The following is a 26,837-nucleotide window of genomic DNA, read 5'->3' on the forward strand; positions in this document are numbered from 1 at the left end:
TTTGTTTGGAACTGGCGAATGTTACAGCACATAATGGGTTTGACTTCTCTGTTAAACGCACATGGTAAAGCGCTGAGAGACACCTTCCGCAAGGAACTTGTCTGAAGAGTAAAGGAATTTACTCACTTTATAGAAAAGGGGGTACTGATACAGAGGTTTAGTTAATATAAAGGGGGCTTGTACAGGGGGGCTGTTAAAGGAATTCTCCTTGCTTAAAAAAGTACTGCTTGCTCAGCAAACACCTATCATGCTTACTGATTAAAACCAGCTTTGCAGTTTGACCAGATTCCTAGAGAGCATGCGTGACAGCTAGAGGTAAAAAGTTCAGGCTCGAGGAAGACTCATTTACTTCATCTTAAAGACCCCTACTCACAAGAGGAAGACTCATTTACTTCATCTTGAGACCCTCGCCCACAACTAGCGACAGGGCACTGCGCAGGTGTGAAGGACCTTCTAGCTCATTATAATACGAAGCGGGGATAGGACATGAATATGTATAGGCGTATCATGTAACCTTATGAATATGTATAACTTTAGAGAATAAATGTAGAGGGAAACAACACTGAGGCACTCATGCCTTTGGAGGAGCTATCCCCATGCGCCTCAGCACTGAATAAAGCATACCTACTTTAGAACTTTAACGAGTTGTGGAGTCTATCTGCGTATCACTGGAGCTAGTTATAATATTCCCCGCCTATATGTGGGAATTATGAATATGACTAATACAATAGTATATGAATATGACTAATACAATAGTGAAAATATATAAACCTGTAAAAAATACTAATCAGTTGCGCCTCTGGCTACGGTCATGCACCCAGCGCTGCTGCTTTTGTTTTATTGACTTTTTCCCTCAATAAAACCTTGTTATTTCGTTTAGAGGAGTGAGTTCATATTTCACAAGTGGAAGGTGCCCCTGCAGGGCAGGGGTTGAAACTAGATTAGCTTTAATAAGGTCCTTTCCAACCCAAACCAGTCTGTGACTGTGATTCTATTATTTGCATTCCGTTTGCTTAGAAATAGCTGCTTCTTCATTGGGGACAACACAGAGCAATTTGCTTGGATCATAAGCTCTCTGCGCTGCATTTCTGGCAGTGACGGCCACTACCGCGCGGGCCGCACTCTCCTCAACACCACAGGGTCCCTCAGGAGCCACCACCACCTCCTTCTAGATGCTTCCACACCCCCCGCCGCCACCGTGACAGCTCTTCCTACCGCCGACCTCCAGCCTCTGACCTCCGCCTCCTTTTTCCGCATGCGTAGTACGGCGCTGGTGGTGGCGGCTTTCTCACCGTGCCTGTCCGCCCGCCGAGGCGCATGCGCGGATTGGCAGCACTGGTGTTCCCTGTGCGCGCTCTACACCTCGCCCCTTTTTTCTTGGCGTCTGCGCGGGTGTGGGGTGGGTGTTTGGGAAGGTTGTTGGGCGTGTTCTGTTGGTAGTAGCTGGTTCTTGTCAGCGGTGGCGGGTAGCGGTGCCCGGTCCCGACGGTGAGTGGAGTCCTCGGCGTGGCTCGACTCGGCCAAATTCGTAGTTCCGACGCGTGGAGTGCCGTGCTCTTGCCTGCTGGCGTCTCCCCTCCCCACCTCGGGGCAGCGGAGGCAGCAGCGCTTCTCTTCCTGCCCGGTCCCCTCCTCCCGCCGCTCCCCTCGTCCCTGCCGGGCCGCGGAGCTGCGATGCCCTCGGACTTCATTTCTCTGCTCAGCGCTGATCTCGACCTCGAGTCTCCCAAATCCCTCTACTCCAAGGGTGAGTGTGGCACCGGGCCGGGAGGCTGGGGGTGTGCCGTTCCCGCGCCGTTAACTGTCGTTAACGGCCGGCCTTACCTCCCTCTAGGCGACAGCAGGAAGCTTCGTCCGCCCCAAACCCCCCCCCCCGCTGCTGGTTTACGGGTCGCACCGGGATGCTTGAACCGAGCCTGGCTCCCCCGGCCGCATTCCTGGCCTTGCCGTGGTGGCCTCAAGAATGTATCCCGACAGGTTTCTGTGCTTGAGGTCCAGCGGCGGCCTCCGCGAGAGCGGCGCCGCGGCGAGGGGCTTTCCCTCTCCTCTTCCTTCCCGATCTCTCCCCGCCGATGCTGGCCGGGAGCGCGGCCGTGGTCCCACGCGCCGCCCGGTTGACCCTCGCTGTTTGGCGGTGCGGCCGGGGCCTGGCGCTGCCGCGGGGGGCGGAAATGGCCGCTTAGGCCTGGAGTTGGGAGCGCAAAGTATATGGGCCGTGGGCGGCTCTAGGCTTCCCGAAGGCTGTTTCCGAGTTTCGGGAAAGGGCCTCAGTGAAAGCGGTGGCCTCGGAGCGAACCTGAACGCTCTGGTTTGGGTTAGAAATTAGTCAGCAGCTCCCGAAAGTGGAGGGCTGGTTTCCAGGCCGGGTGCTCTAAGCATCCCTGGCTGATAACTTGCGGAGCGGGAGTAAAACGGCATCGCTGAGCCGTGGGAAGTGCAGCCCAGGTGAGAACGTGGGGAATGTTAAAAGTAGATGAACGAAAGGTCTGTTTTCATAGAGCTTGTGTTTTGAGAAGCGCATACTAACCAAGGGTATGTATGTTCAGGGAAATGTTATGTGCCACGGAAGTTCTTACTTTGCCTTTGTTTAAGAAACATAAGTTGCTACAAGTAGTTTGTTGAGCACAGCTGGCAGGGAGCAGCTTGGAGGGGGGTATGACAGAAGAAATGGGCAGTCTTTTATTACCCTGAAGTGAAGGTAAAGTTCAATATTCTTACGGGATTTCTGAAATTATTTGCAGTGTGTTCATGACTCAGAGTTGTGTGTTGTTAGTGGTGAAGCTACAAGAAATGAAAGGACTTTAACCGAATCAGAGCACACATTAAAAGCTCTCAAAGTACTCACGGTCTTGCTGTTTAGAGATCTTAAAGCTGTCATCAGTGTCTAATAGTTTGCAAATTTTATTAAAGATGTTACTGCTCTCCTGTTCCTTAACACATATGTGTTCCAGTTGGTTTCAGTCCTAGTGAGGGCAGCAGAAGGGAAAAGAGTATTTTGAAACAGCGAGTTTGATTTAAAAAACCAAACCAAAAAAACAGGTGCTAATGCTCCATCAAAGTGACCATTTATTGTATTGGATATTTGAGAAGTGTGCAGTGTTAATTTTTAAGAAAAAAATGAAATTAAAAGGTTCCATATAAGTTTCTGAGCTTTTGCAAGGACTTGTGCTTAATTAAGCAAAACTTTTGAACTCGGCTGATCTTGCTATGAATTCCCAGCATCTTTATTTTTAATGGAATGGTTGAGATCCTTTTCCTACCTGAAGCAGACACTCAAACTGATTAATCAGGAGTGTATTTTTTTCTTCCAGTGCTGTCAATGCAGGTTCAGAGCTAGAAAAGGTCTAGAGAGGGATGTTTGAGTTGTCATAATGAGCTGCTTGATCCAAACAAGATGGCACATGATAGAGGTATCTAAAGCAGTGAGTGGTTGTAAAGAGGTTAAAACAAGGTTGTCATACTTTGTCATAACAAAAGATCAAAGAGATGTTAAGTTGAAATGCAGTTTAATTTAAATTAAAATTTAGAACCAATGAATATACTTTTCCAGAACAAATAATGCCCTGGATTATGAATATAACTGATGAGGTAAAGGGAAAGGTCTAAAAGTGTGAAAGCCACATTTGTGATGAGGGTGTGTTAGGAGCCTGTAGTTTATCATAACTGCTCTCATTTTAGCAGTGTAGCTACTCCACAGTTTGGAATCCATCTTGCAGGTTGAATTTGGGGCCAGTAACATTTCCTCTGAATTACATTCCTGTGCGTGCATCAGGATGATTTCAGTTTAGTGATACGCATCTTGTAAGTTTGTCAGTGAGGATCCCTGTGGTCCGGAGATGTGGAGACCATGAAATCAAGAAAAGCTGTGAGATTGGAGTGGTCATGGGAGTAATGGGGGTTTCTAACATACAAACTTTAAAGTGAAGGAGTCTTAAGGTACAGATTAAAACACACTTGCCTGCTCTTAAAAGCGAACCTGAGGTGATATGGCAGTTGAGCCAAAGGGAGAGTCGTTAATGTCAAATGTGATCTGATAATTTGAGTTATTTCTTTTCATTTATGCATGGCTTGGAAAAGGGAATATTTCGATTATCTAAATACTTCCATCTTCCAGTTTTCATCCTTGTAGGTGTGGTTTCATTAGCAGTTCCAGACAGTATGAATTCCCAGTTGCTGAGTTCAAGCAGTCCAGTCCCCTGTGTTCCGTACTGCTTTGTTCATGCCAACTCTTGTGGCCATGTAGAGAACTAGGTTAGAAACATAGAATAGTTAGGGTTGGTAAGGACTTTAAGATAATCTAGTTCCAACCCACCTGCCATGGGCAGGGACACCTCACACTAAACCATGTCACCCAAGGCTCTGTCCAGCCTGGCCTTGAACACCACCAGGTATGAAGCATTCACAATTTCTCTGGGCAACCCATTCCAGTGCCTCACCACCCTTACAGTAAAGAACTTCTTCCTTATATCCAATCTAAACTTCCCCTATTTAAGTTTGAACCCATTACCGCTTGTCCTATCACTACAGTCCCTAATGAGGAGTCCCTCCCCAGCATCCTTATAGGCCCCCTTCAGATACTGGAAGGCTGCTATGAGGTCTACACACAGCCTTCTCCAGGCTGAACAGCCCCAACTTTCTCAGCCGATCTTCATATAGGAGGTGCTCCAGTCCCCTGATCATTCTCGTGGCCCTCCTCTGGACTTGTTCCAACAGTTCCATGTACTTTTTATGTTGAGGACACCAGAACTGTATGCAGAACTCCAAGTGAGGTCTCACGAGAGCAGAGTAGAGGGGCAGGATCACCTCTTTCCACCTGCTGGTCATGCTCCTTTTGATGCAGCCCAGTATACGGTTAGCTTTTTGAGCTGTGAGCTCACACTGCCAGCTCAAGTTACATTTTTCATCAACCAACACTCCCAAGTCCTTCTCTGCAGGGCTGCTCTGAATCTCTTTTCTGCCCAACCTGTAGCTGTGGTTGGGGGATTAGTCATGTTAAAATCAAATCAGCTTTTCCTCTGTTCCTTCTCAACCTGTTGATTTTTAGACTATGTAAGTATCCTGGTCATGTTTGCTATGGGTCTTCATGAATGGCTTGTGCTGATTCAAGGAAAGGACGTGGGGAAGGATGGGACTCTTTCTTTCAGCAGCTGTGCCGGCTTGTATTGGCTTAAAATGGTAGTGAAACCGTATTTTTAAGTTGCAGGCCTCCTGAATATGACTGGTTATAGCTGCTAGAAATAAATATGAAGTGTTGATTCTAAGGCATGTTTATTGAAGTTCATCCCCACAGCTTCTGAGGAGCTGAAAAATGCTAAGGACTAAAACTCATCTTTTTATGTATAATCATTATTTTTTAAAAGAAGTATGTCCTTTGTAGAAGGATGGTATCTCCTAAGAAGAAGACAGTAGACTTGTACAAAAATGTATCCATTTTGAATGCTGAAAATCTTTAGAATGTAATGGGTTTAATTCCCATCTTTATGTAACATGTGTCCTCTTTGAAATAAAGCAACCCAAATGGTCATACAAGTTAGTAATGTAGTAAAAAAATAAATAAATCACTGGAGCATAAAGCCTAAAACCTTGAGGCTAGTTGTTCTGTGGTTGAATATCATATTCACCATTCAGATATAGCACAGTTAGCTATTTATTGTCAACAGGCAGGGCTGAGAAACTGTGATTAAAGCAGTTAATCAAGTGTTGGGCACTAAAGCCAAACTGATTGTGTGATTAATTTAGCTAATATATTCATTTTGAACAATTAAAAGTAATGTGTGTGCACTGATAAAGTTGCAGTTTTGCACTGCAGCAAGTAAATCAGAACTTTTTATTCATCATCTCCCCCCTCTGATTTTTCTTTACACAGCTAAGTAACTGTAAAGCTGTGAGACTCTCTGAAATTTGGAAGCATCAAGACAAATGTTTGTAGTCCCCTAAATAGCTCTTTTGCCCTAAAAATGTCATATAGTCAAAACTCATTTTTCCTCCGTGCTTAAATGTTAAATGACAGTAATTTACTTGTATTTACTAAGAATTGTTGGTACAACACATGGTTTTTCGTGATTCTTTTTTCTTTTTCCTATCGGAACCTTTTTCTTTCCATGATCCAAGGGATAATTCTGGTAATGGAATTATCAAAGGGATGGAACAGATGCTTTATAAAACCAGGAAGAACCTGCTTTTGGTTTTGAACTTTAGAACTAGTACTAGCAGTTTCAGGAACAGGAATAATACTTAGCTTCTTTTTTAATACTTAGCTGCTTTTTGTAGCTCGCAGAAGGTGCCATGCTGGACAAGCAGTGCTGAGAGATGGACTTGCATGCACCTCCCTGTTGCAGCTTTGCCAGCTGACCCCAGCAACTTTTGACTTAAATCAAGTAACTGAGGTAGAGTCCATGGAGTTATCCTGTGTCAGCCCTGTAAATGTCTTTGAATCACTTTGAATCTTACTAGCATATTTGCTTTAAAAACAAAAGTATTGAAAATCTTGATTCAAGATGATTGTGTGGTGCTGGGGGTAAGGGGGGGAGGAGGATTTTGAATTCACAGCTTTCCACACTGTAATTTGAATATTCTGGTGACAGCTGTTATAGGAGACCCCTTTTCCTGCTGTTTGTTCTCACCCATGTACTGTTCTCTGCATTGTGCCAAAACAATTGCTTTTTGTGGTGGCAAGATGAATGGGATTGGAAAACCAATCTAGAATGGGTATCTTACTTCTATATAATACTGATATTTGTAATGTTGTTCTCCCTGGTCTTGTTCACTGTGCATCGGTATCCTGGGTTCAGCTGTAACAGTTGTTTTCCTCCTTCCTAGTACCTGGTGCATTGCTCTGTTTTTGACTTTCAGCCTGGGAACAGTGCTGATAACACCAGTGTTTTAGTTGGTGCCAAGTAATACTTGCTCTGATCAAAGACTTCTGTCTCTCATGCTCTGCCAGTGAGGAGAGGGGCACAGGAAGCTGGGAGGAAACAAAGACGAAATGCCTGACCCAGACTACCCAAAGGGGTATTCCATACCACAGCATGTCATGCCCAGTATATAAACTTGAGGGAGTCATCTGGAAGGGCAGATGACTGCTCAGGTTGGGCTGGGTATTGGTTGGCGGGTGGTGAGCAATTGTATTGTGCATCACTTGTGTTTATTGTTTTCCTTTCCCCTTTTAGTTGTATATTCTCTCCCCTTGTTATTTCCCTTATTATTGCTGGTAGCAGTAGTAGTTTTGTATAATACCTTAATTACTGGACTGGTTTTATCACAACCTGTGGGATTAACATTCTTTTGATTCTCCTCCCCATCCCTTCGGGAGTGGGGGTGAAGAAGGGGGGGAGGGGGTGAAGGGCTGCATGGTTCTGCGTTACTGGCTGGTCTTAAACCACAGTAGTTCTTTTTGGCACCCAATATGGGGCGCAAAGGTTTGGCATAACAACAGATCTGACCAGAGTGTGTCTAATTTATATTTGTGATACGCATTCATTGTTTTGGATTAACAGTCACTTATCACAATGTTGATTTATTTACTCTTGGAGTTGTTTTGCTTGGTCTCAGAGTTTCAGCATGTCACAACTTACTTACTTACAGTATGTATTTGCTATTTTAGTGTTTATAGGCTTTTGGGGCCTGGCCTAAGGTTCTCGTTCTGTTGTAGTTTGTGATAATGGCTTGTGATACAATAGAATTATTGATCATGAAACTGCTATGCATTCTCAGTGTGGCCATCACATCTCTACTTTGGGAGGCAAGTAATGAAAATTGTTAACAAGGACACCTACACTGCATATAATCTGGATGCTCTGATACTGGGACAATGGGGCCTACTGTCAAAAACTAGAAGGTAGGGAAGCCAAGCAGCTGGAATCACTTGCTAGGGAAGGGGGAATTGACAACCTGATTGCAAAAGAGAAAGGAGACCTCAGACTCTGGAGGTGGCTCCTGGCAGGTGTGAAGGAAAGGTTTCCCTACAAGGGAGGATGTTATATGTCTCCCAGGGAAGTAGACCACAGTAAAGGCCTCCAGTACCTGAGGGAATCAGCTGTTCTAGAGATGATTTTGTAAGTTGTACGCTGGGAATGTACCCACAGATTCAGACAAAATCAAATGTATGTGACCCATGTGACGTAAGTTTACACGGAGTGTGCTGTCATCACATTCCCACTCATTGGCACAATGAGGTGGAGGGGTATAGTGGCACCATCAGTGGATGAAGTGAGTCATCAACTCTGGGAGTCTGAAGACAATGTCAACCCTTCCATCATTTCAGCTGTGGAAAAACTCCTGTCCCAGGAGTTCAAGCAATTGAGAGACAGTCTATCCAGCTCCCCATGTGTATAGACCCACATCTCGGCTATTAACAGAAGGCGCCGTATTGCCTGAGAGGGAAGATATAGGAGATACACATTACGGTCCACCCTATGGTTTTATCTGTGGGATCGCAAAGAAGACATGAGAAAATGGGATGGAAAACCTACCTCAGGTCTGGAGGAATGAGTACATGAATTGAAGATTAACGGTTGATGATGATACTACCAAGAAAGTTGCTTTTCCAGTCTTTAGTGAGAAGTTTCCCAGATGGAGTGGAAGAGCTGATTTTTAACTTCGATTAGTATGAAAAGGGATTCTAATCCCTTTGGTAAAAGACGTGGAGAATCTTATGACTATTAGAGGGGCCCTGCCTCCAGCCAGGTGGAGGAGAGGGACAATCAGGTGTTTAGTGGACTGTGTGGATCTGATGGGCCATCACGTCAGTCCCATAGGAGTATAAGGCTCTAGTAGAAACTGGTGCACAACGTACCCTGATGCCAAGAAGCTATCAAGGGATAGAATATTGCGGAACAACAGAAATGGCCAGTACTTCCCCTCTATACTGAATCATGGATGGTGGCAAATGCCCTTTGGGGGCTGTAGAAGCAATGGAAGCAGAGTAACTGGCAATGCAGAGATAAACCCATCTGGACTACTACATTGTGGCAAGATATCACTGCCTGGGTGTAGAACTTGGTGGTGAAAGTATACCACATAAATGCTCACGTACTGAAGAGTCGGGGCACTGAGGAACATCAGAACAACCAACGGATGGATAAAGCTGCTAAGACTGAAGTGAATTAGATGGATTTAGATTGGCAACATAAGGGTGAATTATTTTATACAATCATACAATAGTTAGGGTTGGAAAGGACCTTAAGATCATCTAGTTCCAAAACCCCTTCCATGGGCAGGGGCATCTCACCCTAAACCATGTCACCTAGGGCTCTGTCCAACCTGGCCTTGAACACCGCCACAGATGGAGCATTCACAACTTCCTTGGGCAACCCATTCCAGTGCTTCACCACCCTTAAAGAACTTCCTCCATATATCTAATCTAAACTTTCCCTGTTTAAGTTTGAACCCGTTACCCCTTGTCCTGTCACTACAGTCCCTAATGAAGAGTCCCTCCTCAGCATCCCTATAGGCCCCCTTCAGATACTGGAAGGCTGCTATGAGGTCTCCATGTAGCCTTCTCCAGGCTGAACAGCCCCAACTTTCTCAGCCTGTCTTCATATGGGAGGTGCTCTAGCCCCCTGATCATCCTCATGGCCCTTCTCTGGACTTGCTCCAGCAATTCCATGTCTTTTTTATGTTGAGGACACCAGAACTGAATGCAGTACTTGAAGTGAGGTCTCACAAGAGCAGAACTGGGAGGGCCCATGACACTTCAGGCCATCAAGGCAGAGATGCAACATACAGATGGGCTCGTGATCGAGGGGTGGATTTAACAATAAACACTATTGCCCAGGTTATTCACAACTGTGAAACGTGCCGCAATTAAGCAAGCAATGCTGTTGAAGCCTCTCTGGTATGAGGGACAATGGCTGAAATACATATATGGGCAGGCTTGGCTGATTGACTATATCACACTCCCACCGACCTGCCAAGGCAGGTGCCATGTGCTTACCAACATGCCATTCTGGAAGGTGTTGACTTAGACAGTGGGACTCATTTCTGGAATAACCTTATAGACACTTAGGCCAAAGAGCCTGGCATTGAGTGGGTATATCACATCCCTTACCATGCACCAGCCTCTGGGGAAATCAAATGGTACAATGGGCTATTAAATTCTACACTGAGCAATGGGTTGTGGGACTTTCAAACATTGGGATACCCACCTAGGAAACGCCACCTGGTTGGTCAATGTGGAGTGGATCTGCCAACAAGGCTGTCCCAGTATAATCGTAACTTTTTCCTTCTGTAGAGGGGGAGAAAGTTCCTGTAGTGCACATAAAGAATTTGCTGGGGGAGACAGTCTGGGTTATTCGTGCTTCAGGTAAAGGCAAACCCACTCGTGGGGTTGGTTTTGCTCAGGGACCAGGATATATCACAGTATCACAGTATCACAGTATGTTAGAGATTGGAAGGGACCTCAAAAGATCATCTAGTCCAATCCCCCTGCTGGAGCAGGAACACCTAGATAAGGTTACACAGGAACGTGTCCAGGTGGGTTTTGAATGTCTCCAAAGAAGGAGATTCCACAACCTCCCTGGGCAGCCTGTTCCAGTGTTCCGTCACCCTCACTGAGAAGAAGTTTCTTCTCAGGTTTAAGTGGAACCTCTTGTGCTCCAATTTGTACCCATTACCCCTTGTCCTTTCATTGTTTGCCACTGAGAAGAGCCTGGCCCCATCCTCGTGACACTCCCCTTTTATATATTTATATACACTAATAAGGTCACCCCTCAATCTCCTCTTCTCCAAACTATAGAGGCCCAGCTGGGGAAGTCTGATGTGTACTTCAAGGGGATTTGATTTTGGGGGAAAACAGCCAACAAACTCAATTGTATGGTGTTGCCTGCTATATAACAGTTCTATAGCACATTAGCTAAATGCCCATCTCCACCACTCTGGGCTTTGAAAAGGAGATATGTGCTGCCATAATGATCAGCAATGAATAAAGTAATGGGAAAAGCTGGCAGCAGCAGCAGGAGTCTTCCAGAACTGTCTTCACGTCACTATTGTTTGACCCTGATTTCCCTCCGAGCACCACCCCAACAAAGAATGAACTTTGATGAAACAGGATAAGCTCAGCAGTGACCAGAGATGAGTTCAGTGATGTTGTCAGCAGGCAGCACTCCAACACTACAGACTGTCTCTTCTGCTTTGAAATACTGTCCTGAGAGATAGAGCCTGACATCATGGACTGAATGAATTCAGCGAACTTTATAGGGATGGTCCATGGACTAAGGAATGATATCTGTGTGTGTGTGTGTGTGTGTGTGTGTGTGTGTATGCACATGTATCAAGAGACTAAAACCGATGGTATATTGAAAAATGTAGGATCTGAGCATGACGTGAACAATATGGAATTAAGGGGTAGATACTGTCCTGGTTTCAGCTGATGCAGCCATTTTTCTCTTAGTAGCTGGTGCAGTGCTGAGTTTTTAACTTTAGCCTGAGAACAATGCTGACAACACACTGATGTTTTTAGTTGTTGCTAAGTAATGCTTATCCCAATCACAGACTTTTCAGCCTTTCATGCTCTGCCAGTGAGAAACCGTGAGAAAGCAGAAACCAGACACCTGACCCAAACCATCCAAAGGGGTATTCCATACCACAGCACAATGTGCCCAGTACAGAAATTGGGGGGAGTTACCTGGAAAGCCCAGATGGCTGCTCTGCTCAGGCTGGGTATTGGTCAGCAGGTGGTGAGCAACTGTCTTGTGCATCACTTGCATTTATTGTTTTCTTTTCCTTTTCCCTTTTTAGTTTTATATTCTCTCCCCTTATTTCCCTTATTATTATTATTGGTGGTAGTAGTAGTGACTTTGTATTATACTTTAGTTACTGGACTGTTCTTATCTCCACGTGTGGGATTTACATTCTTTCAATTTCAGTTCATGTAGTAGCCCTTAGACCAGTCTGGACTGGGACAGATGTAAAAAATGTACTCTACACTGCAGCTGGGGAGAATGGTCCTACCTGGAGCCTCTAGCAGGAAACTCCAGGGGAGACTCGAGGTCGACCCCTTGTCTTTTGGAGTTGTGGATACAGAGGATCTGAGGCCAGCTATACCCCAACTGAAAAAGATACTGGAAGCCTATGAAGGAGTTTGAGCTGCTTCAGAAGTAATTCGCACTGAATCACAGCTCTTCCTGTCACCCTGTTTGCCCATGCTGGCCTGGATGTTCAGCTGGCCTTGGACATTGATGAATGAGAAAACTGGCCGGTACTTTATCTCTATACTGACTCATGGTTGTGATTGGCTCTTGTTGTACTTTGACATTCAGCAACCCCACAACAGAAGGATCCTCCGAGAGACCAGGCAAGTTGGACAGCTGCTCAATTTCCTCAGTCTCCAAAGCAGCAATACCAAAAGCCCATTGGTACCCATTTGGGTCTTTGAAGTACCCTCTCCTGAGGTAGTCTATAGCAAGGATGCATGGAGCCTCTGGACCAGTTACAATTGGGTGCTTTTGCCACGCCTTCCCAGTTAGGCTGACTTCAGCCTCCAGTACAGTCAACTCTTGGGATCCTCCTGTCACTCCAGAAATATAGATGGGTTCCACCCCTTGACAGCTTGATGGCATCAGTGTGCACTTTGCACCGCTATCTACTAAAGCCATATACTTCTGTGGGACTGATGTGCCAGGTTATCTGATCTATCCAGTCCAGTAAACCCGATTCTCTCCTCCACCTGTCTGGAGGCCGGGCCCCTCTAATAGTCCTCACAACGTTGGACACTTAAGTCGTGTTAAAAGGGTTTATTCTTCGTTATCACAGGAGCTGGAGTAAAATCAGCTCTTCCACTCCATCTGGGAACCTGATCACCAGAGACTGGAGCAGCAACTTTCATGAGAGGATCATCCTTGACTGTCGTTCTCCTCTTCAATTCACGTACCCATTCCTCCAGAGCTGAGGTAGGTTTTCCATCCCACTTTGTCATGTCTTCTCCATGATGCTGTAGATAAAACTATAGGGTGGCCCATGGCATGTACCTCCTATATCTTCTCTCTTGGACAGTAGGGCACCTTTTGTTAATACCTGAGATGTGAGTCAGTATGCATGGAGAGCTGGATAGATTGTCTCTGATTTCTTTGAACTCCTGGGTCAGGAGTTTTTCTACAGCTGAAATGATGGAAGGGTTGAGATTTGTCTTCAGACTCCCAGAGTTGATGTCTGGTTTCATCATGACTGGTGGTAATGCCTAACTCCATGTCACTGATGCCCCTTAGTGGGTATATGATCTTGGCACACTCTGTGTAAGTTTCTGCCACATGGGTTATGTGTATTTGACTTCATCTGGATCTATGGGTGCATTCCCAGCATCTAGCCAATGAAAGATCATCTCTACAATGGCTAATTCCCTCAGGGACTGGATGCTTCTCTCTGTTGTGGTCCACTTGTCTGAGCAACAAATAACATCGTCCTTTTAGGGAAACCTTTCCTTCACAGCTGCCAAGAACTGTCTCCAAAGGCTGAGGGCTCATTTATCTTTTGCAATGGCTTTGACAGTTCTCCCTTCCCTAGAAAATGATCCCAGCTGCTTGGCTTCCCTACCTTCTAGTTTGTGACTGTCTGCCCCATTCTCCCAGCATTGGAGCAACCAGGAGACAATGTGCTAACCTGGAAGACTGCTAAACTTTTTTACGTATTTCGCAGCTCACTCAAGGTCAGGGATCGAGAAGTTACCTCTTCTTCTTTCTTTTCCTTTGATTCCTGGATTAATACCTCTCAATCAGATGCTGTCCTGTGTAGAAAGTGCAATGTTTCTTCATCTTTCTTCACTGTATGGGTTGTTCTTTGTGCCTCTTGTTTGCTTTTCCCCTTGTGTATGGGGACAACCAATATTCGCTCAGATTGGTCTTTTGGTTTAGGTGCAGTGTCTGTCACTGTGGTACAAGTGGCTGCATTGTCTGTTGTTGGGGTTGAGTAGCTGCATTGTTTGTTGCTTTGCCATCAGATACAGAGACATTTTTTTTTTATGGTGACACTCTGTAGGTATAGGCCAAGCCCCAGCACGTTGCAGTGATTTCTCCCTCTCTGGTATGACCAGGATGACAGCACACCTTGTTTAAGCCTTTTACTAGTTTTTCTGATTTTGCACTTGTTCAGGGGTGAAGTTCCAAAGCACTGGAGGGGATTGAATAAACAAGATGAATTAGGAATGTGTTCACATCTACGGAACTATAACTGGTATCACAGAAACATAGTGGGATGGCTCCTATGACTGGAGTGTTGGAATGGAAGGTTACAGGCTCTTTAGAAAAGACTGGAGTTGCTATTTATGTCAGTGATAGGCTGGAGAGTATGGAACTCTGTCTGGGGACAGGTGAGCAGTCAACGAAGAGTTTGTGGGTCAGGGTCAGAGGGAGAACAGCAATGGGAGACATTACTGTGGGGATCTGTTACAAACCACATGATCAGGAGGACTCTGTGGATGAAGCACTCTATAGACAGATAGGAACAGCCTCACACTCGCAGGCCCTTGTCCTCATGGGGGACTTCAACCACCCTGATATCTGTTGGAGTGACAGTACGGCCCGGCACAAGCAGTCCAGTAGGCTCCTCGATTGTGTGGAGGACAACTTCCTTTTGCAAGTAATAGAGGAGCCGACAAGGAGAGGTGCCATACTTGACCTCGTGCTCACCAACAGGGAAGGGCTGGTTGGAAATGTGATGTTCCAGGGCAGCCTTGGTTGCAGCGATCATGAGATGGTCGAGTTTGAGATCCTCAGGACAGTGAGAAGAGTGTGTAGCAAGCTCACTGCTGTGGACTTCAAGAGAGCAGACTTGGGACTCTTCAGTAACCTGCTTAGTAAGTTTCCATGGGATATAGCCCTAGAGGGCAGGGGGACCCAAGACTGTTGGTTGATATTCAAGGATCACCTGCTACAAGCTCAGGAGTGTTGTGTCTTGACTAGAAGGAAGTGCAGCAGGAGAGCAAGGAGACCTTGGATGGATAAGGAGCTGCTTAGGAAACTTAGAGGGGAAAAAAAGAGGCTTATAAAAGGTGGAAACAATGATAGGCCACCTGGGAAGAGTACAGGGATGTTGTACAGGAAGCTAGGGACCAGGTTAGGAAAGCTAAGGCCCAGTGTCGTGGTTTAAACCCAGCCAGACAGCTCCAGTAGTTTCTGCAGCTTGTCACTGGGGACTGTACAGCTGCCTTCCATCTCCGATGCTTCCAAAGCACTGGAGTGGCCCAGTGAACTAGATACTTGCCCATAATGTCCCACACACCCTGCCACTCATGACTGTCCAGCCTTGGGGAAAATCTCCTGGTCCTCCTATATCGTCGTTTAACCCTAGACAAGACCCAAACCCGACTGCTTAACTTCTGAGATCAGACAAAATGGTGGTGGGTAAAACACACTCTCTGTGTATGCCAACATGCTGATCCCCATCACAATCAACTGGCAGATCCCAAGGATACCCAAAGGCCATTCAAAGCCTTCAGAACTCTCAAACGATGCTGCTGTACTTGTCACTGGGGCTGGTATGCGTCCTGTGCTTGCCAGCTCTCCCACCACCAGCTTCTCTTTTTCTGGGTCCAGATCTTCCTCCTCTGCCTTGCTGGGAAATGCTGCATGGTCTCCTGCATCCTCCTGGGGTTCAGCGGGCGGCTTCTGGGGAATGCTCTTGGCCATCGCGGGGCTGGACTTGGCCACGGGGCTCGGTTCCTCTGCCGCCGCCTCCTGCTGCTCAGCAGCCGCGCTATTCTGCTCCTTGGCAGTGATGACCTTCTCCAGATCTTCTCCACAGGCAGCCACTCCCTGCTGGACTCTGGCCCTGTTCCCGCCACAGCTTGGTCCCCGGGGCGCTCAACCGGGCCGCTCCCCCTCGGCTCCCTGCTGCCTCACGCAGACGGAGGCGAAGGCGAGGGCCAGGACGGTGAAGAGCAGCCGGACGGCCAGGTACCAGTCCATGGCCACGTCCGTCCCGCCCTCCTGCTGGAGCCCACCCATATTACAAGTCATTGCCATAAAGTACAGTGAGACAGGAACCTTAGCCCAAGCCCCACACTTGATAAATGCGAACACAGCAAATACAGGCGCTAAGTTACAACATTCTGAAGCTGTGCGATCAAGAGGAACAACTCTGAGAGCCAATAAATCAGCATTGTGGCGAGTGACTCTTAATCTGGACAGATCTGTCATTATCTCAACCCCTCATGCCCCACGTTGGGCACCAAACAAGAACTGTCGTGGTTTAAACCCAGCCAGACAGCTTGTGCGCTCACTCCCAGTGAGTGGTGCCGGGCTGGAAGCAGTCGAGGCCTGCGTGTCCCCCCTGGGGGCTCACCCCTTCACCGCTCCCGGAGGGATGGGGAGGAGAATCGAAAGAATGCAGCTCCCATTGGTTGAGATAAGAACAGTCCAGCAACCAGTGTACAACACAAAACACCACCGCTACCACCAATGACAACAATGGTAAGACAAAATAACAAGGGAAAAGAACACGATACCACCTGCCAACAAAAAACAAGTCCGACCCAGAAGACTCTGTGTCCTTCCGGGTAACTCCCAGTTATGTCCTGGGCATGATGTGCTGTGGTATGGAATACCTCTTTGTTCAGTTTGGGTCAGGTGTCCTGTCTCTGCTTCCTCCCGGCTTCCCCTCCTCCCTGGCAGAGCATGAGTCTCACAAAGTCCTTGGCCAGACCAAAACATCGGTGTTATCAGCTCTGTTCCCAGGCCAAAAGTCAAAACACAGCACTGCACCCGCTACCAAAAAAGAGGAAAATGACTGCTACTGCTAAACCCAGGACACCCCATTAGAATTAAACTTGCTAGGGATGTGAAAGACAACAGGAAGGGATTCTGTAGGTACGTAATGAATAAAAGACAGACTAGGGACGTGGGCCCTCTCCGGAAGCTATCAGGAGAACTGGCTGTGCAGGGTTTGGAGAAGGCTGAGGTTCTGAATGACTTCTTTGCCTCAGTCTTCACTGGCAAGTGTTCTGACCCCACCACCCAAGTCTTGGAAGGCAGACACAGGGACTGTGAGAATGAGGACCTTAGGCCCACTGTAGGAGAGGATCTGTTTCAAGACCATTTTAAGAACCTGAAATTGCACAAATGCATGGGACCTTATGAAATCCATCCCCGGGTCCTGAAGGAGCTGGTGAATTAATTTGCTAAGCTACTGTCCATCATATTTGAAAAATCATATAACTCAGAACCACGCAGCTGCTCACTCACTCCCCCCTTCTTCCTTCCCTCTCCCGGAGGCATCACAGTATCACAGTATGTTAGATATTGGAAGGGACCTCAAAAGATCATCTAGTCCAATCCCCCTGCCGGAGCAGGAACACCTAGATAAGGTTACACAGGAACGTGTCCAGGTGGGCTTTGAATGTCTCCAAAGAAGGAGATTCCACAACCTCCCTGGGCAGCCTGTTCCAGTGTTCCGTCACCCTCACTGAGAAGAAGTTTCTTCTCGGGTTTAAGTGGAACCTCTTGTGCTCCAATTTGTACCCATTACCCCTTGTCCTTTCATTGTTTGCCACTGAGAAGAGCCTGGCTCCATCCTCGTGACACTCCCCCTTTATATATTTATATACACTAATAAGGTCACCCCTCAATCTCCTCTTCTCCAAACTATAGAGACCCAGCTCCCTCAGTCTTTCCTCATAAGGGAGATGCTCCACTCCCTTAATCATCTTAGTTGCCCTGCGCTGGACTCTCTCCAGCAGGTCCCTGTCCTTCTTAAACTGAGGGGCCCAGAACTGGACACAATATTCCAGATGCGGTCTCACCAGGGCTGAGTAGAGGGGAAGGAGAACCTCTCTCGACCTACTAACCACCCCCCTTCTAATACACCCCAGGATGCCATTGGCCTTCTTGGCCACAAGGGCACAGTGTTGGCTCATGGTCATCTGGTTGTCCACTAGGACCCCCAGGTCCCTGTCCCCTACACTGCTCTCTAACAGGTCGTTCCCCAATCTATACTGGAACCTGGGGTTGTTCCTGCCCAGATGCAGGACTCTACACTTTCCCTTGTTATATTTCATCAAGTTATTCCCCGCCCAACCCTCCAGCCTGTCCAGGTCTCTCTGGATGGCAGCACAGCCTTCTGGCGTGTCGGCCACTCCTCCCAGCTTAGTGTCATCAGCAAACTTGCTGATAGTACACTCAATTCCCTCATCTAAATCACTGATGAATATATTAAATAATACTGGTCCCAGTACCGACCCTTGAGGCACTCCACTAGATACAGGCCTCCAACTAGACTCCGCCCCATAGACTACAACTCTCTGGCTTCTCTCCTTCAGCCAGTTCACAGTCCACCTCACTACCCGATCATCCAGACCACACTTCCTCAATTTAGCCGCAAGGATGCTGTGGGAGACCGTGTCAAACACTTTGCTGAAGTCAAGGTAGACCACATCCACCGCTCTGCCATCATCCATCCACCGTGTTATTTCCTCATAAAAGGCTACGAGATTGGTCAAGCATGACTTCCCCTTGGTGAAGCCATGTTGACTGCCCCTCATAACCCTCTTATCCTTGATATGCCTTAAGATGGCACCAAGGATAAGGTGTTCCATCACTTTCCCAGGAATGGAGGTGAGGCTGACTGGTCTATAGTTACCCGGGTCCTCCTTCTTGCCCTTTTTGAAGACTGGAGTGACATTTGCTTTCCTCCAGTCCTCAGGCACCTCTCCTGTTTCCCAAGACTTGGTAAAGATGATGGAGAGCGGTCTAGCAATGACCTCAGCCAGTTCCCTCAGCACCCGCGGGTGCATCCCATCTGGACCCATGGATTTATGGATGTCCAGATTGCTCAACTGGTCTCTAACCCATTCCTCATCGACTAAGGCAAACCGCTCCGTTGACCTGACTTCATCAGAGGTCTCAGGGGTACAGGGCTCTTCAGGACTGCCTCCAGCAGAGTAGACAGAGACAAAGAAGGCATTCAGTAACTCTGCCATCTCTGTATCTTCTGTCACCAGGGCACCCGTCCCGTTCATCAGCGGGCCTACATTGCCTCTGATGTTAGTTTTACCTGCCATGTATTTGAAAAAGCTCTTTCTGCTGTCCTTGACCCCTCTTGCCAGCTTTAATTCCAAGGAGGCCTTAGTCATCCTAGCAGCTTTCCTACATCCTCTAGCAGCAGCCTTATATTCTTCCCAAGTGGCCAGCCCTTCCTTCCATGACCTGTAAACTCTCCTCTTTCACTTGAGCATACCCAGCAATTCCCCATTTAGCCACGCAGGTCATGGGGAAGAGAGTTGAATGAATAATGGTTCAGCTACAGCTGAACCCAGGACAATATTGGAATATAAAATTCTGAGGTGAAGGGAGTAAAATAGGAAGAGAAGGAGCGCTTACGAATTTCAGCTTTCCATTGTGAACCACCAGCCTTTATACTAGGTGAACATCCCTTCTAGCAGTGTTGTATATCATTTTGTTTATTTTTCAGGGTTTGTTGCTGCTCTTGTAGCGCTTTGGGAAGAGTGGCAGTGAGCACCTTTCAGCTAAGATGGGATTCAGGCTTCATTCCTTCTGATAGCCAGGTGTGCTGGAATGCTGATTATTTGACTTGGGTCCCTTAGTTTTGATGTGCTAATATAAGAAGTAAATCTGGTATCATATTACTTGATTATTTTTCATTAATATGTCAGTTCTGAATGTTTTGTGCAGTTCCAAGCAGTACCCTGTCCAAGTCTTGTTTTCCCCAGATTGAAAATTTGGCATCGTTGGCTTATTGACCTGATGGTTTGGTACTGTTCTGCTCAGTATAGGTTCATGAAATGCAGTTTTCTGAACTGTCAGGATAACTGGCAGAAAGATCGAAGTTAGAAACATCTGATCTCAGATAAGAGATTATAAGGTTAGGATAATTGTATAAATGGCACTTGAAGAAATTTAACACTTAAAATCCTTGTAAATCTGTCTCTCCTCATGTGTCCTTGATTTCACTAGTAGAATTTGTGAAGCCTGGGCTCATTTAGTTAGTTTATTTGAGGTATTTTGAGGGAAGGTATGAGATTTGGAAATTTATTGTAAATAAATAGCATGTCTAATAACTTATTACATAAATGCAGGTGAAGGTTTCTGTGTGGAAATCAGTGTGACACAGCTGATCATTACTATATTGTTATTTTGTTTGTGTACAGATCTTGTTTATATTTCATTATTTTATATATCCTGAAACACATGTTCCTTTTGTCCTGTATGGGGGGGGGGGGGGGGAAGGAGTTTAGGGGAGATGTTGGGTATAAATGGAGCTACTTCTAGCAAGAAAACCAAAACAAAACAAAAAACCCAACCAAACAAAAAAATACAACCAAAAAACAAAACCTGGAAACTTGAGGTCAACTAATATATTTGTCAAGAGGATTTGAAATGAGTAGTCAGTGGCTGAAATTTGACTTGTTGATTAAACACAATGGCCACTAAAACCAGAAATTCTATCTACATATTTTTTTCTTGTTAATTAGGTAGAAATATATAATGATGCTGAATTTTTACTCTTGCCTTCAAATGTGATGCTGCATTTGCATACACCTTTTTTTGTGAGTGTTTTCTACATGAATAACCATAACACTATAGCAGATAATTTCATATGCTCATTGTTCATGTGTGCACACGTGTGTAAAACATGGAGGTGAGCTGATCAATAGGAGCTTTAGCTATTTAAATACACTATCCGGTGTGGAGGAAAACTATATCCTCTGGGGAAGAATTAGCTTTTTTGAAATAACTCTAATCTGTCTGGAATTTGTCAGTATTTGCTTTAATGCTGTTTATAATGCAGCATATATAAACCTCGGCCTGTGTGTAGGTGAAAACACAAAAGTGAGTTTATTGTAGCAAGCTTTCTTAAAGGTATCCAAACAATTTTGGATTCCTCAGAAAAGTGTTGAAGTGGTAGTTCCTAGTAATCCAGTTCCTAATCTTTAGTGTGTATTTTAGACTATGAAGCTATATCTCTTCTAATGAAAAGTCAGGAGTGGTTTTTGTGGTTTTATTTTTTTGGGGGGGGTGGGGGGTTGGTTTTGGGTTTTTTTCCCCTTAGAGTTTGGATTTGGTCTTAAACTTCATCCACGTGTTTGTAGAATCATAATCTGGTTTAGGTTGGAAGGTACCTTAAAGCTCATCTAGTTCCAATCCCTACCACAGACAGGGACATCTTCCACTAGACCAGGTTGCTCAAAGCTCTGTCCAACCTGGCCTTGAACACTGCCAGGGATGGGGCAGCCACAGCTTCTCTGGGCAACCTGTGTCAGTGCCTCACCACCCTCCCAGGGAAGAACTTCTTCCTAAGATCGCATTTCAGCCTCCCCTCTGTCAGTTTAAAGTCATTCCCCATTGTCTTATCCCTACAGCAAGGTGTGTGAGCTTCTTAGATGGCTTATCAGGAAAAATTTCTTTCAGGGTGCACTTTGAGCTAAGATCACTCTTTGTCAGCAGAGCTGACCTGGCATAATTTTCATACCAGAGGTTGTGACAGATACCTTGGGTAGTAATTACAGCAGAGTAGCTGCTTCAACACTGAACAACTGCCTGGTTCTTCAACAGAAGCAAGCTTGGATTTTGCTAACCTCCTGTAGGTAGTAGCACAAGTGCCACCCAGAATAAAGGCTGGTGCTTATTTAAAAGGGATTGCTGTCTGGAACTGTTGTGTGAACTGTTGGCTGCAGAGGCAATAATACTTTGAGGCGCAGGGATGTAAAGTAGGGAAGTACCCTCTCACATCCTAACTGTATTTTTTTTTTTTTGACTGGTATTTGTGGTTTTTGTTACTGGGACAAAATCTGAACCTTTCATTCTTCAGTCTTTTGAATTAAGATATTCATCTTGAAGAAAACTTGCAGTTCAGCAGAAAATAGAACCACATACATCTTATGGCTTCCAAGCACTGCATTTTATTTGGAGCATTTTTTGGCATATTGATAGCTATGCCAGCAGCTAAGCTTACAGGAGCCATTCAGTGCGAAACTGCTTGGTATTTTGTGGTTCACAGCTTTCTCAGAATCCAGCACGTCAAATAACAAACATCTGCAAAAACGTTTCATTCTTTCATATAACTTCCCTGGGCTTTATATATCAGGGCTGGCTTTGCAGTTTATGAAAGAAAGAGGGCTGAGACTGAAAACCCACAATAGCAGTCAGTACGGTAATAGGGTTCCCACTCTAATTGATTCCATGTATTAAACTAGATTTGAATTTAAAATGACACACTGATAAATTGTACTGTCCTAAGGTGTACAGTACAGAAACTGTCTAGCAGTGACTGTTTCAAATAGTAACTGGGTTTTAACTGTGGACTGTTGGCAGGCTTTCGAGGTCAAGTTCTCACACCTGTGCTTAACCAATTGTGTGTTAGTCACTAAGGGTCTTCAAGACATGTATCCAATCATAATATGCCAAATCACTGTAAGTGCAGGTAAGAAATGGTATATAAGGTGTTAAAGCTTTGTAATAAATTGGCATTTGCTGATCACATTGATCGATCCTGTGTTGTCCGTGACTCCCGCATCGATAAATGGCGCCCGAACAGGGACCCACAGATCGATAATGCGTGGCATGCAAGTTTGAAGGTCCAATCAAAGAAGAGGGGGTGGAGAGCCGGCTGAAATTCTGCGCTCCCCCGGCGCTGTGAAGTCAGATGTCTGCAAACTGTGGGATCTCGCCCTGATCAGGTGAGCGGCCGGAGAGGAGAAGGGGCACTTGCTATCCAAAGATGAACAGGCAGTGATGGAGTTCCTCCAACATAATATCTCTAAGAGAGGACTGCAGCATGATAGTGCCGCCTCACAGAGGCTGTTAAAGTGGGCCCCACAGAGCAAGCTACCTTTGAGGTTTCTGGATGGGAACGTATAGACCTGGCGTTGTGGGATGAGATTAGTAAAGGGACAAAGGAAGCCCTGAAGTATTTGTTATGGAGATTGATAATTGAGACTTTAAAGGAAGTGAAATCGGAACAGGCAGCAGTGGCATCTGTTTTCCTGGCTGCTGCTCCTTCACAAAGTCAGTCAAAGGTAGAGAAGAGTGCTACGTCTATGGTATTTGCCCCCCACCGTTGTGCCTGGCACGGCATCGCAAAAGCCTCCTTGGCATAAGGGGGAAGATAAAGTGAAATGGCGCTTGAGCCCAAAAGTACAGGCAGAGAGTGCAAATGCGGTCACCTCCGACCCAGAGGAAGGGACTTGTACCCTCCCCTTCCTGGTCCCAACTCAGACGGTTCAGACAGTTCGGCTCATCGGCAGATGCGAACCAGCCTCAGTGATGGTCAACTGCGACAGCTGCTGAAGAAATTAGAAGCACTGGAAACAAAAGAAACCACTGAACCCTCTGCCCCACCCTCCTACAATCCAGTAGTAAAGAAAGGGGAGTGGGAGGGGGGTGTTGGGCACGGGGTAGGGGATTATGGTAATAACCCTGCTAAACATTGGCATGGGATGATCAAAGATGCAATTGTAATGGGGGAATTTTTGGCTATGGGTCCCTCAGCATTCCTGGTGTTTAACACTCCACAAGGGGGAAAGGAGTGGGAGGCATTGGATTTAAAGGTAGTAAAGGAGGCGCATCAGCCGGTAACATCCTACGGGTTAAAATCATCGTATACTCAGGCAATTACTGCACATATTTTTTCTGCATATATTTTAGCACCATATGATATCTGTATGATAGCTCAATTGTTGCTTACTCCCCACCTTCAGATGTGATTTAAAGTGAGCACAGCAGAGGAAAAGGCTGGATACATGGCTACTGCCTTTGCCACTGCTGTTAAACCCCTTCTACAACAAGGTCAGGGTGATCGTGGGGGTACTAAAGGTATGAGATGTTATAATTGTGGACGGACGGGACATTTAAAACAGTATTCTTAGAGGCTTTGATTTTGTGTATGAAGCCACCTGTATTTACTAGCCAGTTGCTGATAAAAAACTACACCTTGTATTATATGGATTTGTCACTTGTAAAAGAGATGTTAGAGTATGCAAATTTGTAGTAGCTGCTAGAAAATGCTAAGGCAAAAGATAGAAATATTCTAATGCAATGGTGGTTTTATAAAGCAGGTAATGGAACAAATTAAGAGGGTGGGAGAATTCCACTGGTAAGAAATTTCTTTGGCTCTCTTGCTGGCATCAGCATCTTCAACATGCTGCTGCACCCTGTAAGAGTTACTCTGCTAATGTAAATCTGTGTGAGTGTCTTGCCATAATAATGACTTGTTATTGGATGAAGCAGGTAAAACTCTGCATTGACAACAAGGTGCAAGGACTAAGGCTGACCAAATGCCTGCTACCACAATGAAGGGCAAGACTGGGTTGGCCTCTGTGTTTGCCACCAAGAAGAACCTTTAGCTTCGCTGCTGGCTGCAACCCAGCAGGCGTGGAGTGGTAGGGACACATGCCATGCCAGACCTTGATGTGAAGGATGACCTCCCCTGTTACCAGAGAGCCATACAGAAGAAAAAAAAAGGGGCAGGCCCAGCAGCCTGTAGTTGGTGTATGTTGAAAATATGATCTAGCCCAAATCCCCTGCTCAAGTAGGGTTATCCAGAACACATATATAAAAAAAGGGGGGAGATGTGGAGACAGTGTTTTCACGGAAGAATGCATAATTGGTACATAAACTGAATAATCCTGAAAGATACAGCAAGGCTGTGAGAGGCCCGAGGAAGCTTAACTAAGCAAGATAATAAGAATCTGTAATTCATTGAGTTAATGAGAACTGTGGACTGTTGGCAAGCTTTCGAGGTCAGGTTCTAACACGTGTGCTTAACCAATTGTGTGTTAGTCGCTAAGGGTCTTCAAGACATGTATCCAGTGATAATATGCCAAATCACTGTAAGTGACTGTAAGAAATGGTATATAAGGAGTTAAAGCTTTGTAATAAATTGGCAATCGCTGATCACATTGATTGTTCCTGCGTTGTCTGTGACTCTCGCGTCGACATTTTCTCAGTTGTTAAAGCTGCAAATACAACTGCAGAGACTCTTAAATGCTCTTAGGTCAGCTGTGCTCCTTTTTGCAAGCCAGATGATGCACAACTTTTCTCCTCTTCTTCAGTGGATGGTTCAGCCAGAACTTGACTGGTAGATTTTTAATTTCTTTACTCAAAGAAGAGTAAAGCAGAGTAGGTAACTATGAGAAATGGTTTCTAGGTTCAGGCAGGCCTCGGTTAGACACAGAAGTGAAGCAGCTATTTGTTAACAATTTTGCAAAAATGGGTGTCCTAGCAAGTAGGCACACACAGCAAAAGCATAACTTTTATTTACATTTTCTATCCCATCTGCAGATTCCCTCCCTTATTTCCCTATTGGTTGGGTACATCCAAGGTTTGCAGCCTATCCGATGCATATAATCTACATGCTAACTGTCCTGCCTGTGGTTACATCTCCTCTTACTCAATTTCATATGCCCCTTCCTCTTACCTCCTTTTATGGTTTGATTTCGTAACTCTCTGGGAGACATGTGGTACCCCAACTTACTGTTTAATTACAGAACCAGTTTGCACCAGCTTAGTTTCATAGGTTGTACAAAGGTAGTGTTCTTAACCACAGAGTGTGTCTGTTTGAGTCATGGTATTTCAAGCCTTTTGTTTTGTTTCCTTAGTAACTTAGCCCCAGCGCTAATATTGCAAAGCCCCATCCCCAATATGAGAAAACAACACTGTTTCTCTCACAATAAGTTGGTCTTTCAGTGTTCTCCTTATTCCTGCTGTGCTAGGAGTGAATACCTATTGCATCTTTCCCATGAATTAGCACTTGTGGTTTGCTGGCAGAAATATATTTAATACTATTAAAAAATATAAACTCTATTTCCTTCACCTTCCTCAGGCATTCTTGTTCTTGCCCAGTCTTCAATGCAGAACCACACAGCCGCTTGCTCACTCCCCCTTTTCTTACCCCCCCCGCTCCCAAAGGGATGGGGAGGAGAATCGAAAGAACGTAAATCCCATGGGTTGAGATAGGAACAGTCCAGTAACTAAAGTTACCACTACTACTACCACCACCAATAATGATAAGGGGAGTAAGGGGAGAGAATATAAAACTAAAAGGGGAAAAGGAAAAGAAAAAAATAAACCCAAGTGATGCACAATACAATTGCTCACCACCCGCTGACTGATACCCAGCCTGACCCAAGCAGTGATCTGCCCTTCCAGGTGACTTCCCCCAGTTTCTATACTGGGCATGATATGCTGTGGTATGGAATACCCCTTTGGCTAGTTGTTGTGGTTTAACCCCAGCCAGACAGCTTTTCACTCACTCCCCCCCCCCCCCCATTCCCGGAGGGACGGAGAGGAGAATCAAAAAGAATGCAACTCCCACGGGTTGAGATAAGAACAGTTTAGTAACTAAGGTATAACACAAATCACTACTGCTACCACCAATAATAGTAATGATAAAGGAAATAACAAGGGAAGAGAATACAACACCCCATCACCAGGCGACTGATAACTTGCTCCCCCCAGCCCGACCAAGCACCGACCGATACCTCCTCCAACCTTGCAGTCCCTCTTTGTCGGAGACTCTATGTCGTCGCGATGCGGAGGGAACACAGTACAATCAATATGATTGATAAAAGCGATCTGTTTATTCTGCGTAAGCCTAGGGTATATAGAGAGCTAGACTGCTACACACACACATTCTTGGGAAACTCCTGTGGTTACATCCCTTCTTCTAACATCCTTGTTCCTCCCTTCAGGATACTCGTTAACTACAAGGTCAGCTTATCCTTTTGCACAGCTGGTGTTTTACCGAGCTGGGTTTCTTGCTGAATTTTACAAAACTGGCCCCTGGCCAAGTTCAGCCATGGGAACGTAACCCTTGCCTGCCAGCCACGCTTCCACACCTCTTAGCCCTTCCGGGTAGCTCTCCGTTACCTCCTGGGCATGACGTGCTGTGGTATG

The 26,837-nt window shown here is 45.8% G+C and overlaps 1 protein-coding gene across 1 annotated transcript in view; it reads left to right on the forward strand.

The window, feature by feature from the left end:
* The first annotated feature begins 1,414 nt into the window (after nucleotides 1-1,414).
* Nucleotides 1,415-26,837, forward strand: part of LOC133211701 (nuclear factor of activated T-cells 5-like) — a 92,588-nt gene continuing 67,165 nt past the window's right edge. The window contains exon 1 of the mRNA XM_061352286.1: nucleotides 1,415-1,747. Within this exon, the coding sequence (XP_061208270.1) occupies nucleotides 1,675-1,747 (73 nt within the window). The 5' untranslated portion in view covers nucleotides 1,415-1,674. The remainder of the gene's footprint in view (nucleotides 1,748-26,837) is intronic.

This window comes from Neopsephotus bourkii, unplaced genomic scaffold, assembly GCF_033783945.1.
Source record: "Neopsephotus bourkii isolate Nb327-2 ecotype Australia unplaced genomic scaffold, CSIRO-AGI_Nbou_v1 NB_656, whole genome shotgun sequence".
NCBI lineage: Eukaryota > Metazoa > Chordata > Aves > Psittaciformes > Psittacidae > Neopsephotus > Neopsephotus bourkii.